The sequence below is a fragment of the Podarcis raffonei genome, chromosome 9 (genome assembly GCF_027172205.1).
Source record: "Podarcis raffonei isolate rPodRaf1 chromosome 9, rPodRaf1.pri, whole genome shotgun sequence".
NCBI classification, from domain to species: domain Eukaryota; kingdom Metazoa; phylum Chordata; class Lepidosauria; order Squamata; family Lacertidae; genus Podarcis; species Podarcis raffonei.
The window spans coordinates 42,918,195-42,935,151 of NC_070610.1; the positions used below are offsets into that span (position 1 = coordinate 42,918,195).

Genomic DNA, 16,957 nt, shown 5'->3' on the forward strand with positions numbered 1-16,957 from the left:
ATTCATAGTTTGTGCACTGAAGTCGGCAGACATGATACGGCGAAGGCAGACTTCGAGTTAATAAATCATGATCCCCGATGAATTTTAGCCTGATCTAAGCCCGTTTCACATCGCCAAAGGGCGCATGGATTGCGCTGTGAGCCCACCCGCCCCTCTCCAAACCCACCGAGTGATGAAATCCATTCTTCTTTCGACTCTTTGGCGCTGTCCTGAACGCAGCCCTCAAACTTCCCCGCGAGAGGAGGGCCCGGTCCTTGTCGCGGGGGGGACGCGCCTGGGGGGGGGGGAAACAGGAACCTGTTGTGGCGCGTCGCTGGATGTGGGGCAGAGGGTGGGAATCCTGGCCCGGGAAAGGCGCGCCTACTGTAGGTACAGTATGCAGAAGGCGGAAACTGCCCTCCCCGCTCGGAGCGGGAGCGTTTCCCTCCGCGTGATGCGTGTGCAGCTCAGCCTTGCCCGCCCGCTCGCTGGCTGGCTGGGCTGGCCTTGCGTGGCCTGCTCTACCCGCCTCCCCTCCCTGGGTGTGGAAGCGCGGCTGGGCGGCCAGCCCTCGACCCAAGCCAGCCGGAGACAGCCCTTGCAGCGCTCCCGCCGTTGCCTGCACTTTGGTGCCGGGAGGGGCGGAGAGGCGGCTCTTCCGAGCCCGCTGCTGCTGCTGCTGCGAGACGCGCCTGGAAAGAGAGCGAGAGCGCGAGAGAGGGAGGGAGACCGCTAAGCTCCTCCTCTCGCTCGCCTTCCCTTCCCTCCAGCAGCTCCAGGAACCAGCTCCAGCAGCAGCAGCAGCCCGCTGGGTGACTGCGAGAGACGGAGCGAGGCGGAAAAACACACCGGGAAGCAAAAGCGGCGAGGAGGAAGGAGGAAGGAAGGGAGGCGTGAGGGGGGAAAGCGGCGGCAGCAGCAGCAGCAGCAGCGTGAGAAGGTGAAGAGGAAAGGACACGCGCGCAAAGAAGTGGGGGCGGGAGAAGAGCGGAGGGCGCGCGCAGTGGGAGAGGGGGGAAAAAACCCCAAAAGTTTACACCCTCCGAAGCTGCTCTCTGGTCTCCCACCCACCTCTTCCCTCGGCGGCGCTGCTGGCGCGGATGGGAGTTTCACCTGGAATGACAGAAGTTTCAATTTTATTTTATTTTGGGTGACCCTTCTCCACGGCGTCTGTCTTCTCTTCAAAAATAATAATAACAATAAAATAAAAAGAATAAAACCTGCCGGATCCGACGCTCCCTCCCCTTTCTACCTCCCCACGCCCTCCAGCAACGGTCGGCGATGTGACAGCCAGGGGGCAAAGCTTTTTCGCCAGCCTTGCCTTGCGGAGAGAGCTGTCAGCGCGGAGGCTGAGCCGAGCGGACTTCTTCTCGCTGTCGCGGCCCCGGCGCCCCCTCCAAAGAGGCTGGAAGTACGGCGGCTCTCCCCCCGCTTCGCTGCCGGGTCTTGCGTGTGAGAGCGTTGCAACCTCCTCCTCAGTCTCTCGCAACCTCCCCCCCCCCCCCAGCTTCCAGGATTTAACCCCAAATCTCCTCTGGATCCACCTTCTTCCGTGGCCATTCGTTCCCCATTGGCTGCGGTCAGTGCTTCTGGATCGGACTCGCAGAAGTGCAGGGTCTTGCCTCCTCCGGCCATTGCACGTCGCGGGGGGTGGCGGAAAAATGAAGGTGAGTACCCGGGGGTGGGGTGGGGGGCGGGCAGCTCGCCACACTTTGCTTAGAGTCCCAGCGCCTCCAGGGCAGAAAAGAGCTTTCCTTTTTTTTATTGGGGGGAAAGAGCCGGAGGTCCAGATGGTCAGGATGGTGAGATTTTATTTATTTATTTTTGAAAAAGAGCGAAGTAATTGGGAACACCAGTAACTCAGGATCTCCTCTTGGGGAGGGGATGTGCAGAAGAGGCACTTCCAGGACGCTGCCAGTGCTGGCCATACCCAATTTAAAAACTTGGTTGGGGGTTGGGGGGCATTGCAAGCACTCCGGCCTTGGGAGAGCAATTCGGGAGCTTGCACTAGTTCTTCGGCGCGTTATTAGCTGTAGAAACGGGGATCGATATCTGTCAGAAGGGCTGAAACCTGGAGGGGGCACGTGACTTCTAAAATAGTCTGCCGATATTGTGGAGGTCTGCTGTGCCCTCTCTCTTAGAAGAAAACAGTCTTTGCAGTTTTAAATATGCACGAAGCCGATATAGTGTGTGTCAGTGTGTCTGCCTGCGTGTTTGATTTTCGAGTCGCCTTTTGGAGCGGTTTTCTCGCTCGTGGCAGAGGTACTTTTTCCGCGAGTCTCTCTCGCCCAGGGTGCCTGGAATTCCATTAAACTTTATTTCTCAGGGAGTTATTTTGGTCTGGGTATGAAATGGAGAGAAAAGGGATCGAGAAGGGTGTGTGCGCGCAAACCGAGGGGAGGGGGGAGGCGATGTCTGCTGTCGGGAGGAAAGGGGGGGGGATCGCTTATACCGCTGCTGTCGACTTCGGGTTTGGGGGGAGGTCAGCATTTGGGGGGGCGGGCGGAGGTGATCTTGCTTCCTTGACCCCCCGGAAACGTGCGTCATTTCGGCCAGCTTTCCAGACGGAGAAGTGGCGGGGAGGGGGGAGGAAGAGAGAGAGAGAGAGAGAGAGAAATGTCCGTGCCTTCCTAAAAATATATTTAGAAACTCTGCCCTCAAAGATGGAGCGCGCGCGGGGGGGGGGAAATGCTCCTTAGCTCTCCTTGGGGGTCTCTTGTTTTGGGGGATCCGGTTGGAGGGTTCCCGGGTATTAGTCCGCGCAACTTTCCTAAATAAAAAGAAAGAAAATGCCCCGAGCAGGACTTGGCGAAGAAGATACCAGACGCAATGAGGGAACCAGAGGGCAAGTCCTTGAGGCGCTTCGTGGGTTTCTGTGTGTGCGTTTTCCAAAGGGGGGTGGGCGGGTGGAGAGGAAGGAGAGCTGCTTCTTACATCGGCAGCGCTCGTGTTAAAGAAATTTATTTGGGGGGGGTGACACGAAAACGTGACCGTTGTTGCTTTTGCGGCTCCTCGCAGAGGGAGGCGGGGGGAGGAGGGAGAGGCAACGGTTCGGGCGCAGAACGGAAGCGGCCCCCATCGCGCTCACCTTGGTACAGGTGGAGTTAATGTCTCCGAGAGACCTCGGGAGGCGGGGAAAGGAGGCTGGGAAGCCAGCCCCCGATCTGGATATCGCCTCCATTAAAAAGAAAAATAAAAGGGAGGGGGGAAGGAAGGAGGCGCAGCTTCAGGGCATGGGGGGGTGTGGATCCAGCTCCAACTCTCGCCTGAATGGATTTCTTCTGCGGGAAGGCTTTGCTAAAAAGCTATTTTCCCTTTCGCTGGCCATATGTTTTGGTGGAGCGCTTTAAACATTATCCGATTAGTTTCTAAGTCTCGCTCTTCCCGGCAGCTCCAGCTGCAAAAGGCAGTCGAGAGGGTCAAGGGAAGGGGAAGGAAATTTACAGCCCCCCCCCTTCGCCCCACCGCGCAAGCCCCGCCGGGGCGCCTCTCCTAGGTAGGCTCTGCAGCTTTAAGGAGAGATACATTTTCTAGCCTGTGTCGCAGCAACTTTGTATCAGTCATGTCGCCCGCCAGGTGACTGACAAAAGCTTCCGCCCAATGGGAAGCGCCGTAGACCCTGGTGCCGCGGCTCGGCTCTTCTCGCCGCCCAATGGGAGAGAGGGAGGGGAGGAACCCGGTTCTGAACTTTATCTGAGCATGTGACATGTTTTTAAAAGGACTTGGCACCTTCGCACGCGCGCCCCCTCCTCTTCTCCCTCTCTCTGCCCTGAATAGTGTCATTGGGCGACACAACAAATCTCGAGTTGGGAATAACTGTCCGGAGAATAAAGCTGGCTGCTCGTTATTTCCTCCTTCGCGCCGAGACAGCCTTGCATTTCCGACCGTGGAGGTTGACTTTAGGCGGGTGACACTTGCAAGGGGACGTGCGTATTATGCCTACAGGTGGAGGGAAAGTGCAATAGGTGTGCTGGGCGGGGCGGGGGGGGGAGATCGTGACTAGCAGGGAGGAGTGACTGCACCCGTTAAATTATAGCAATACTGTGTAGCGGGAGAGTTCAGGGACTTCTAATTAGGAAGGAAAACGTAACTTTTTAAACGTGCATTAGAATCATGCTATATACGCAGGTGGGGACGCAAGTTTCCAATGTTGCGTGTTCTCTCCGGTGTTTCCTGCGCGGGCTGGACGAGCCACAAATGATCGGCCATTCTGTGCAACTTTAAATATTATTTCTGGCAGATACAACCCTGAGGAGATCCTTAGGAGGAAAAGCAGAACCTAAATATCCTGTCTCAAGAGGACGCTTCTGGGTCAGGGAAGACATAAGGGGTCTGAAGTTTTTGTGGGGGATTTGGGGTAATTTGTCCACAGAGCGAAGGAGGCAAATGCTGTTTTTAGGCTGGGTTTGTCTGCGTTGTTTGGATGGGAAACTAGGTTGGGTTAAACTGCATGCTGGGTTTTTAGAGGCTAGGAGAACCGTGTTTGGAGGCTATAGACTAGACTTTCTGCTGAGTTAAAGGGCTGTGAGCCAGAAAAGCAACCACCAAGTTGAGATACAAAATATAGGATAGCATGCCTTGCAGGAGTCGGATAGAATGTGGAATTTTCAATGTTTCATTGTCGGGGATTGCTACTTCTACAGTAAAATGTGTATTTCTGTATCAAAGCTGATAGTCGCATTTAGGGTTACTCAGCTTTGCTGGTTTCTGTGGAACTCACAGATTTTACTTCAAAGTACTGTAGTTACAAATGTGACAGCTTGATAAGGGTATTTTAGCCTCAAACTTATGCTAGAAAGGGAACATGCATTAGTTACTGTTTCATCATATTTAAAGTTAACTGCAAGTTCTGTTACAAATGCAAGCCATGATGGAAGGGGCAGCAATTTCAGACCCTGTGCTTATTACTTTAGAAAGTTATAGAATATATTTCTTTGGGGGGGGGAGAGATGGAAAGAAGAAGCAATAATTGAGTGTGAGATTTTTATATCAATTTATACTGCTCGTGGTTGTTGTAAAATGAGGGAAGCCTGCTTCAGTTTTATAAATAAAAGCATAATCTCCATATAAAATATTTTGAAGTGAAGTGTATCTAATTTTCCAACTCAGTTCTGACATAATGATGGACACCAAAAGCCAGCTTTCATAAAATGCTTTCTGTGTATGCCTTAGCTGCCCCAACATATATATGGTATGTGCAAATACCACCCATCTAGAAGACAAGATGGACACTGGAGGTGAAGTGGTAACTCAGGTGTGCAGGGATTTGGGTTGTTGAGGAAATAGCACAAGAACCTTGAATTGTAGAAAGCAACAGGGAGTAGGCGCAAATTTCCTTGTAGTGCCGTGAACAGTGTTGACTTAAGATCATGGTTAGCAATAAAGCTCTGGGTGGCCTATGGACAAGTCATTCTTGGCCCACTTGTTAGATGTGTTCATAGGTAAAGTTAAATAATGTTATGCCCCAAGCTCCATGGAGAAATGCTGTTTGCTAGTGTCACCTTTGGAAGAGGTGGGCTTCAGTATTCTATACCAGTGGAAGCTTCCAAGCTGACATAATAGATCATCTAACAGACTTTCAGCTTTGAGGCTATGAATGCATAAACAACAGTTGCCAGGTCACCAGATGAAGGGGTTGAAAAATCTTTAGGCTGTTTCAGATATCTAAGATTTTAGGTACTAGGAGCCTCTGTCCTCCAAAGTTATCAGGCTTGCACAATACCTTCGTCTAGGGTGTGAGAAAAATACAGGAGTAGCTTAATGTCTTTGCTTGTGTGATCTGGTAACACATATATCTTATCACAGTCAACAGTGAAAAGGGCACAGAGAAAACAGCAGGGTAAAAATGCTCAGACAATCTTTAGGTGAACCTTACTGACCAACAGCAGAAGCAGATTCTCAGTTTCAAGTCCATACTGGGGAGAAGGACATAGAAATCCAGTAGTGGATTTGTTTGTTCTCTTACTTAAAAGTTACTTGTACTCCCTATGAAAAGTTTATTTTCATTTTCAGGGTTTTTGGGTTATTTTTTTAAGAAAATAGTAAACAAATTAACAGTTTTAAGTCAAGTTTAGTTCATTTTTTTAAAATATGCAATTTATATTTAACTCTAGGGGGAAGTTGAATGAAGTGATGCACATTTGATAGATACATGCCATGATTTGCTACACGTGGCTTCATGTGAGTTAAGCAATGTTATAAATATTTGATGGCTATGACGTTATGCATGAATTTGTCACTTTGCTCTGTAAGATTTCACAAGTGTGTCTTCCTTACAAACCGGTCTCTGTGTGTTTAGGCTAGCATGACCTTTTATCTCTTATTTACTTACAGAAATTAGAATGATAGGCTTGTCAGATTTAAGTCACCATGACTTTATTCATACCTGGTTTTTTTCAAGTTCTAACTAGTCTACACAAAAGTATATCTATTACTTCAGTACAGAGGGCAATATGAAGGGAGAAAACTAAGGACTAAGTCACTGAAACAGTAGATTATCAACAGTTTGACAAGGGCAAGTAAACAGATGACAAAGTAACGCTTAAATAAGGAGGCATAATGTTTAGCAAAATTAAAAATGCAAGCATGTGCATTGAAAAGAAATAAGGCATGCATTCTGCAAACAGATCACCTGAACATCTTTCAATGCATGTATTTTGAATAACTAAATAATGTATCCATGCTGCTTTTAGATTCAAGTCATCTGGTCTTTTTGTTTATTAAAGTATTATTAAAGATGACCAGTTAATTCTTTCCCCCTTTAAAGATTACAGTACAGTTGCACAGCAAGGATATAGCCTTGTATATATGTTTTTCTAGAGGCTATTGTTGGTTAGTTGGAATATGGTATAATCGGTCTTAATCCTAGATACAGAAGTAAATTCCACTGAAATAAGGTAATTTGCTTGTGGATTTCGGACTGGGGTTTCAGTTTGTAAATGGCTCCTCAGTTATGTGAGAGGGAAAATTGTGTTATGAACAGTAAAGCTGTAATAATAAATGCACTTCCTAGAGATTAAACATATATAGGAATGTGCTGCAAAGCTACAATCCTATGTACACTTACCTGAAAGCAAGCCCTGCTAAATGCTGGGACTTAATTCTGAATAAGCATGCTTTGGACTGGGCTCCATATAAGATTCTCAGGAATAATCTTTCAGCTCAAAGAAAATGTATTATTTTTTAACTCTACTGATAAGAATGAGGTTTTAAGAATTAGAATTCTTAGATTCCAAAAGCCAGATTTAATTTTGATTTCATTATGCAGATGTTTGGCAAACTGGCTAAAGTGGCAGTTTATGCATCATGTAAACCATGGTTAATGGTGCACCATGAACACACCTACCTGGGCTCCTTTCCCATTTAGAAACAAACCACTAATCCTGGCTATGCATTGCATGTGAATCATGGATTATTGTTTCTTTCTTCCCTTCAGTAGCAGGGAGGAGCAAAGCGAGTGCAGTCGGCTTATGCATGGTGAGCCCTGATTTATGGCTAACTGTGACATAATAACTCATCAAGTGTGTGTTGGGACAACAATATGGACCTGTCAGGTCCATCTGCCCTACCTTGGTCTCCATGCATTTGATGTAATAACTACACAGTTTAGAGTGCTATGTATGTATGCCCGATACCCTTTGAAATCAGAGAGTTATCAGGTATGTGTAGGAATCTTCAACGATGTTCACCATTTAAACACTGTGCATTAAGCTCTCATGAATTGAAGGGTAAAACTCCATAATAGCAGGTATCCATGGACCATATTAAAAGAAGACAATGACCAGTTTTTGTAAGAGTGAGCTGTGATGGGACCACAGAAAGACCCTTGTCATCCAATGCTAGTATGCCAGCCTTCTTACCTCTTAAAATCCCATTGCCAGTGTCACCACTCAATGAATTTTCTTCTCCACCCTCCTTGACCTCTCAGCTGCTAAATTAAAGAAATGGCTAGGAAAGAAACTGAGGTCCATTGGTGACCCATTGGTGACCCTTCCTGATTTTCCATCTATGAGGATGGCTTAATCATGTGGATGGAATGGGCTGGTCATCATGGGCCATCCTTGGGACCTCAAAGAGCTTGATAAACACCCCAGCTCTTAGGTTTGACAGTTCTTATTTAGATGCTAGTTTGAATGTTCAGTTTACACAATCTGCTGAAAGCATTGCAGAGGCATTAAGTGATCTTTTAGACACGTGTTCAGGTACCACAGCATTTTACATTTTATTTGATGTGTGCTGGGAGACATGCTGATTAGCCTTAAATTGGAGAATGAGGCTACAAATCTGTTTGAAAAGGATTGTAGATATTCAAATGAATAAAAACATGTTGCATGGTGTTTTTTGGGATGATAAAATTATTATCTTCAGATGGTTTGCATATTGTTATAAAATGTTTTTAACCTGTTAACATTAAGTATGCTTAACAGTTTGTGCATGTTCAATGTGCCTTATTTGTGTTCAGCATGTTTGTTTCCTGACCAGTGGGTTTTATTCTAGATTATGTGCATGATGTTAAGTTGAAACTGTAAACATCACGTTTCTAAAGGGTACAAATTTAGAACAAATTAATAAATGATAAACATATGATTTACATTTGTATAGATGAGAGGGAAATACCCCTCAACAAACAGATACAAATGGTTCTGCTTGTCCATATGCATATCATTTAAATTCAATTATTTAAACAAAATGGGAACATGTTGTATCTTGTATATTTACAGTGCAATAATCTACATTGCATCTCAGAAGTCCCATATAGTTCATTGGGACTTATTCCCTGGTAGGTAGCAATTTCAGTACCTGGGATCTCATGTCAACATTCTGTCTAAAGTTGCTGCCTATAATGTAGACCTTTTTTAGACTACATGGACTATTGATGTGACTCAATAAAAGACATCCTTATGTTCTTATAAAAAAGCCAACATTAATACAACATTAATACAAAAGTATGATTTTTCACTTGATTGAAAAATGTGGGTTTGTATTTTGTATTCCCCCCCTTTTAAAAGTCCAAATGCAAATCAGGGATGAATTGTATTTCTTATTTATATTACTGAATAATGTCGCTTGGAGAACAGCCTCCTTCCAAGCACAGAATACTTTTCTGTGGCTTTCTCTATGATTTATGTCCTCTTCCTGTCCGTTTTCTGATTCTTAATGAAGGAACAGAACCATGGGCTCAGTTTATTTATCAGTTATCTTTGATCAATACCTTCTGGGTGACTGTACTGTCAAAAAAAGTGGTCAAACTCTGGGAACTATAGAACATCATTATCATTGGAGATTCTTAGTCCCACGACAGGACTACCATTTATAGAGTTCCTAGAAAGAAATCTTTAGCAGTTAAATATGTCATGTTTTGGTGTCAAAAGGAAGGGGAAAGAAACCTGTCTTACTTCTTGCCTACTGAGTTTGCTTGAGTTTCCAAAATGTATTTATTCATTACCTATACCATTATAAGAACAATTAAAATGCATGGAACATTCAAATGAAATATTAAATATACTCTGAGGTCATTGTATCCACTGTCAATAGCAAAGATAGTGGAATAACTTTACCAAGTTGTTTTAGTTATTTTGGCTTAGAAAGTTGAAAAAAATATTTCCCAAGGGTGGACAGGGTACAAAAAATAACATTCAGTATCATAGTTTTAAAAATTAGTTTATATGTAAGTAGTGAAGCTTATTCTTATGTAAGTGTGATTTCAGCCATAGTCTTTTGACGTATCACAGTGGTTACATATGCATACATACTTACATTTTAATGGGCTATTTTCTTTTTATAGTTATGGAGACCAAAGGCTATCGCAATTATCCAAAAAGCCTAGATATGGAGAGACGCTGGAGTCAAGGCTCCCAGTCGATGGAGTATACCTCTGCAGGAGCAGAAGAGCGGTCCGAAGAGAGTAATAACTATATGGAGATAGTAAACGTGAGCTGTGCTTCTGGTGCTTTTCCAAACAGCAGTGCTCAAGGAAGCAACAAAGAAAAACCTGAACTACTTTCTTGCCTTCAGCAAGACCATAATCACCCTGGCATTTCACCCTCTGACATCAAAACTGAGTCAGACTCAAAGGAACTTTCTGCAACTGTAGCTGAATCAATGGGTTTGTACATGGATTCTGTAAGAGATGCTGATTTTACCTACGACCAGCAGAGTCAACAAGGCAACATAAATCCTGGAAAGATGTATCAGAATGTGGAACAGCTCGTCAAGCTATACAAAGAGAATGGTCACCACACGTCTCCCTTGAACACCCCAAGCAGATCCCTGAGACCTCTAATATTGGAGTGTGCAAGCTCTATGAACGGTGGTATCATGCCAGGCACTGTCAAAAGCCCAAGAGTATGTCGAGAGAAGAGTCCTCCTGACTGTAGTCCTCAGAACATGACGACTTCAGTGTGCAGCCCTCCTGGAATTAATTCTGTATCGTCATCTACACCTACTAACTTTGAAAATTTCACAGTAAATAGCCCGGTCAACCAAGGAACTCCTTTGTCATGTTCACCCAACATTGAAAACCGAAGCTCAATGCTGCACAGTCCTGCACATGCTAGCAACGTGGGATCCCCTCTTTCTAGTCCTATAAGTAGCATGAAATCACCCATTTCAAGCCCTCCTAGTCACTGTAGTGTGAAATCTCCAGTTTCAAGTCCTAATAATATCACCATGAGATCCTCAGTATCCAGTCCTGCAAATATAAACTCAAGATGCTCTATTGCCAGCCCTTCCAATGCCAATAATAGGTCCACGCTTTCTAGTCCAGCTGTTAGCACTGTGGGATCCTCTATGTGTAGTCCAGTAAATGGTTCACTAGCCTTTCCTGCATCGAGCACACCTGGTGGACCTGGCACAGGCCAAGACATCGTTCCTAGTCCAGATACAAAAGACAATAAAGGTGCTCTAGCAATCATATTTCCTAAAATAGAGGAAATGGAAGATGCCATCCCTAATAGTGAAGTAGCTAATCAAATGACTCTTGTTCAGCGTATAAAACCTGAACCCGAAGGGGTATTCAGTAGCTCATGTCTTGGAGAAAATAGCAAAATCAGTTCTGATTCTCCATTTTCAGTATCAATAAAGCAAGAATCAGCTAAACATTCTTGCTCTGGTGCTTCTTTTAAAGGGAATCAAACTGTAAATCCATTTCCATTTATGGATGGGCCCTATTTTTCATTCATGGATGATAAAGACTTCTATTCTCTTTCTGGGATTTTAGGACCACCTAATTCATTTGATGGCACATGTGAAAGTAGTGGGTTTCTAAATCCAGGCCTATCTGTAGGAATTAAACAGGAGCCTGATGAGAGCAGCTATTATCAAGAGAACACTCTGCCACCCTCTGCCATTGTTGGTGTGAATTCAAGTGGACAGTCATTTCACTATAGGATTGGAGCTCAAGGCAAAATATCTGTACACCGACCTGTTGGCAGAGAGCAGTCTTTTCAGCATATGAGCTCGTTTCCTCCAGTAAGTACTCTTGTGGAGCCATGGAAATCACATTCTGAATTGTCTGCCAGAAGAAATGATGGGTATCCAGTCCTAGAATACATTCCAGAAAATGTGTCAAGGTAAGTGTGCTCTTCTTGTACTGCATGAAAATAACGCTTGCCTTCATTTTCAATTTTGTTTTTGTTTGGTAATATTCTTCAAAACTGCACAGTAATGTGTGTTGCAATGTGTATTATTAGAATATTAGTCGGTTTCCCCTGTAAACATGCCAGATTTTGTTATTGGCTAGTTATGCACACTCAAGCAGCACATTTAAATTTTAAATTGTTAAAACATGTAATAATGTTTTTACTCATTTTAATGGTGATACTTTAGTAGGCTTCTGGGTTTCAGCATGAAAAGATCATTATATACAGAACATTAGCATGGAGATTCAATGGGTTTGGGGGGGTTTCTATCATTACTCCCAGTGCTTTGCAACCATTGCCTAAAAGTGTGAATCATATGGAGAAAAAATAATAATGTGCCTGTCAGGGATTATATTTACAAAGTTTCCTTGATTGCATGTATGCATTAGTTTCCAATGGGCTAAATTTAGAAAATTACAAAGGCTTTTAGGAGCATTATTTCCCTGTTTGTACTAATTTATAAGCATGGTAGCTTAATTGTACTCTCAGATGCCTCCTGAAATTAGGAGAGTAGTAAAGCCTAATAACTTCTGAAACAATTACAAGATTGTAGTACAGTCGTATCTTGGTTTTCGAACAGCTTAGTTCACGAATAACTTGGAACTCAAACGTCGCAAACCCGGAAGTAGGTGTTCCGGTTTGCGAACCTTGCCTCGGAAGCTGAATGTCTGGTGCAACTTCTGTGGCTTTTGATTGGAAGCCATGCCTTGGTTTCTGAACGTTTCAGAAGTCGAATGGGCTTCCAGAACGCATTCTGTTCAAAAACCAAGGTAGGACGGTATAGTGCAATTTAGTCCATTGAAAACAGTTCCACAGTATGAAATCAGTCCTTGCACAACAGACCACTGTAAACAATCCTGAAATCATAACCCTGTTTACTCAAGATGTGATCTACTAAATTCTGGGGGACCACTCCACAGTTGTCATAGTTGTGCAGAATGCTTAACCTTTAAAAAAAAATACAAGTGTGAGTGTTAAGAAAAGGAGGCAGCTGTTGTTCAGATTTCTAGGGATGTCCTAAGAAAGTCTATGGTTTCTTCTTTGCACTGCTTGTTTGGAGTTCCCTCCCAACCTGTCACATCCCCTTATCCTGGTTTTAGTCATACCTTTCTCACCAGCCCTTTCTGATTAATTATTTTATGTATTATTCTATACATTGTACCCAAACACATGCAACTAATCCCTAACACTGTGCTTTAAAATGAAAAGTCTGAATGGGCCACCATTGAGTGGTTGCTCAACCCTTTCCATTGCTCACCATTTCTTCCTCCAAATTGTCCTACTAAGTAGCTTGCCCATCCTGTGGGGTTTCCAAACACTTCTGGAACATTGTTATGGAGGAGAATGATCCGGAGTGGAGGAGGAATTCTGGGTGAATAAAAAGGATCAAGTTGCCCTTCTTTCCCCTGCCGCTTCTTTAAGTTTTTCCATCTCCAATCAACTTTTCATCTTGAAAATTGTGCAGTTAGGCCATCAGGGATCAGTACTGGGTGGGTCATATTCTCTTTACCCTTTTCAGGCTTCCTGTTATTTGTATAATTCATCATTTAGTTTTCTGAATCATCTGTTTGCTGGTGGTTTAGAACGCTACTGTTCTATATACCTGATTAGTTCTCCTGCCTCTCTTGCCCTAGTTTCTCTTGGCTATCCCTGAATCTATGGGTGCCTGTTTCTCTGTGTTTAACTCAGAGCGGGGTTGGGGTGGTGGAGGAAGGGGGATCTTGTCTTTTCCTCTTCCTTTTATTGCCTTCCTTCTAACAGCCACCTTCCTCTTGCTCCATGTTCTTCTGCTTGCCAATTCTTGTATTTCCCCCCACTTGATTAATATTTATAGGATTTTAGAATTTTCTTCATATTTCTGACTAGCTTGTCAACACAGCTTTGTTTTTTAAATCTGAAATAAGTTGCAATTCTTAAAAAAAAACCCAGGTTCTTTAAAAATAATATTGGTATATTAGAAGTGTGTATTTGCCTTTATAGAATGGAGGCTATCAGTTAAGTTATCATGTATGGTCCTGTCCTTCTGTTCTGGTGACACCGAATCATTTTCCAGATCATATTACATTATGTTGGTAGAACAGACCTTCCACATTTTCTTTAATTTGGGGACTTGGGAACTCTTGTCACTTTGAAGTGCTCTACCATTGATATTAGTTTTATCCTCAAGGTAACCTACTGTCAGGTGGGGAATTAATGCCCAAGGAGTTGTGCATTAGTTATATATATAGTATTTCCTAGGTATGTAATTATCTGGGAGAAAAGGCTGCTTGCAATGTTGAACCTGCCCAATTTGACCAATATTGTATCCGCTCATTATGTTACTAATAAACAATGTTTTCTTTAGAAAATCCATAGAAAAAATATAACAGTTGGGAGGGGACGTCCATTTTACAGCATTGCTAGTTCTACTCTTCCCAGGCACACACAACCTTCAGAGTTTGTTGGCCTCACTTTAGAAATCTGGTTTGTCATTTCCTCATGGGGTGCATGGCAACTGTAGTTTCCTGTGTTTTCCAGCCCAGTTAATTTAATTGGGGTACAAACTACAATGTGATGCACCTCAGCTTCTCTGGTCTTCTTCAAGCCAGTGCTTTTTTTCTTAAAAAAAATGTTTAAGAGTACTCTCATTTTTCTACTCATATTGAAATACTGCCCCTCAATGAGGCCAAACTTAGATTCACCAAATGTTTAGGGGGTATGCGTACCCCTGCGTGCCCCCAGCAAAAAAAGCACTGCTTCAAGCCCTTTTATACTTTCAGCGCTCCCCTCCCCATTCCCAAGAGGAAGTTTGCTTAGGAAGGGGTTAAGTTTCTGGGATTTCTGCAACAAGCTTCCCAAGGTTTGTTTGCTTTTTTGAATTTTATTGGGGGGAAAGCTTGGAAAGACCCAACCATTTTCTAAAAGAGTTTGGGGGAAAAACTCACTAGTTAAAAGTGTGGTAATGACTAGCAAACTGAACTTCGTTAAGTGATTTTGGCTATGCATTTATTGGAATCCACACAGGGCTGTTTCACGTGGAAGATAATAGTAGCATCAACTCACTAGATTAATGGTTCTCAAATCAGACACACACTTCCTGCCTTATTTACAGTAATGAATAATCACCTTCTAATATGCATAAAAAATTAGTGTTTTATATATTTGCCTGGCAAAGCCAAACACTTCCAAATGATCTTGGATTTAAGAAGCACTCTGCCTATAATTATCCTAAGTAGTTTTGCATAGCATATTTACCTAAGTTTGATCAGAAAGGTACAAATAAGTTACATCTTCAGGAACTGTATAGAGAAATGATCAGAAGCTATGTTTTCTTTTTCTAAAACAGCTGCTTGATACAAAACTGTACTAGGATTTTCATGTATGTTGAACAATCAGAGATCTAGTTCTTCCTGCGAGTCCTGCAAGTGAGGGGAAGTGATTAACAAAGGAGGGGCTTCCTGTAAGGGCCGTCAGTTTTCCTACACTTTGTTGTTTGTCCTTTCCTCACACAACAACATAAACTGGATCTTTTCAGACCTACAAAATACAGTACCTGCTAAATGTTGTTCTCAATATCATCTTTGTTGTTTTATATATCTTAATGGGGTTTTAATTAGCCAATTATTTGTTGAGTGGTTTTTTTATACAAACATTTTATATATTTTATTAACAAAATACATTAGAAATACTTGCATATTTTTATGCTGGAGGAATTGGCATCCTACTGTTAGAACTTTTTGGTTAGCCAAGAAGCAGTCTCTCTCACAAGCAAAGTTGACAGAGAACTAGGGGATACAGTGGTTTGATCAGCAACAGGGAAGACAGATAGGCCTGTGAAAATCCATGCTGGAGATGGATATATTCCTGTGTGGGTTTTCTAGGGAAGCTCAGGAAGTAACAAATGAGTCTGGGGAAACCCTGTGTCATTTGTTCACAATTATTTTCAAGCCTAATGGGCCTCCCTGAGGATTTCAGGCTGAACAGGGGAATGTTTTTGGTGATCATAAAGGACATGCTCGTAACTTTTCCCTTGTACAGTACAGTAAAAGTCTGTAATGCCAAAGTTCAGGATAAATTGAGCCCTAGTTCTGCTTGAATTTAGCATAAATTCAATGGGAAGAGAAGGCCATCAGTGTCCATACAATCTTCTTGTTCCATTTGCTGAGTATAAAGATTCGGTGGTCAAATTACACCAGTCTATGGAATCAACCAACCCTCTCAGAAAATCATATCACCCTTTTAAATGAGGAAGGAACAAATTATTCTCTTCCATCAGCTGTCTTTTGAAAACTATATTGCCATATGATTTTTCTTTTTTGAACCAATCTGTTGATGTTTTATTGATGTTTTGAATGATGTTTTCATAGATGATTTTCCCTAGTATTAGTTTTGTAAGGTCTTGATGTATTTTTTGAAACTGTGGATTATGAAAATAAAAGTTTCAGGGGTCACAATTACATCATTGTATGGAATCCACCGAACCCCTCAAAACTATAGCACCTTAAAACAAAAATACACAGAGGAAGGAACAAATACACAATGAGTCATTATTCTCATGTCTTTCCTACAATGAGTTTGCAAAGGGCTCATTACCTTTGCAGTGTTTGTCATGGCATCACACCAGACAACCAGAAAGTGATGCAAGCAATTTCTCTCTCACTCAGCTGAGCTTTGCTGGGTTTGGCTTGAGTGGAGGACTATGGGTGGAAAAGTCTGAATGAAATTCCCCCTAAGCCCAATTCTTCACAGGCAGTGTTAGTGTGGGAAGTAGCCACATCACAGATCCCTGCCATTTTCTTTTCTATGTTACTGGAGCAATTTGGGAACAAATCACACACACAGCCTTTCAAGCAGCTGATATAATATTGAAACTGGTTCTTAGACCCAAGTAATCTTCCCTGCCACCTCTCAAATATTCGAAACTTTCATACACATGTAAAATTCTTTTTTTATTTCGATGATCAAGGAAGGCTTAAAGCCCACCAGAAAATGGTGTTTGTGTCACTTCAGTGATTGAACAATATATTTAGAGTCAAAATACAATACTTTATTAAAATGATTGTCTGAATGAGAGTGCAGTTCTAAACTTGTGATTATGCCAGCAACATAATTTTCAAAAGTGGTTTGGGAAAATGTCAGTTACTTGAAAAACCAATAAAGCTGAAGAGGCTGACCTTTTGTACATCTTCAGCAAAAGTTTTCCTTTTAAAAAAAGTCAGAGAACTCCTTGCTTGCAACTTTCTAGATACCCCGCCTAACACATTTACTTTTCCTTAGTTAGGCTCTCATTTTTTTTAGAAACAAAAGGGACTAAACACATTGGGTTGGATCCAAACCAGATTGTCCTATTGATTGCAGAT

At 43.0% G+C, this 16,957-nt stretch overlaps 1 protein-coding gene across 7 annotated transcripts in view; it reads left to right on the forward strand.

The window, feature by feature from the left end:
- Positions 1 to 378: 378 nt before the first annotated feature.
- Positions 379 to 16,957, forward strand: part of NR3C2 (nuclear receptor subfamily 3 group C member 2) — a 135,271-nt gene continuing 118,692 nt past the window's right edge. The window contains exons 1-3 of one of the 7 annotated variants that reach the window (XM_053403161.1): positions 380 to 1,646; positions 6,093 to 6,159; positions 9,764 to 11,549. In XM_053403161.1, coding sequence (XP_053259136.1) covers positions 9,766 to 11,549 — 1,784 coding nt within the window. In that variant the 5' untranslated portion in view covers positions 380 to 1,646; positions 6,093 to 6,159; positions 9,764 to 9,765. Of the gene's footprint in view, positions 1,647 to 2,154; positions 2,242 to 3,687; positions 3,906 to 5,126; positions 5,234 to 6,092; positions 6,160 to 9,763; positions 11,550 to 16,957 lie in introns of those variants that run through there. The other 6 variants (XM_053403164.1, XM_053403162.1, XM_053403163.1 and 3 more) reach the window with 6 other exon arrangements.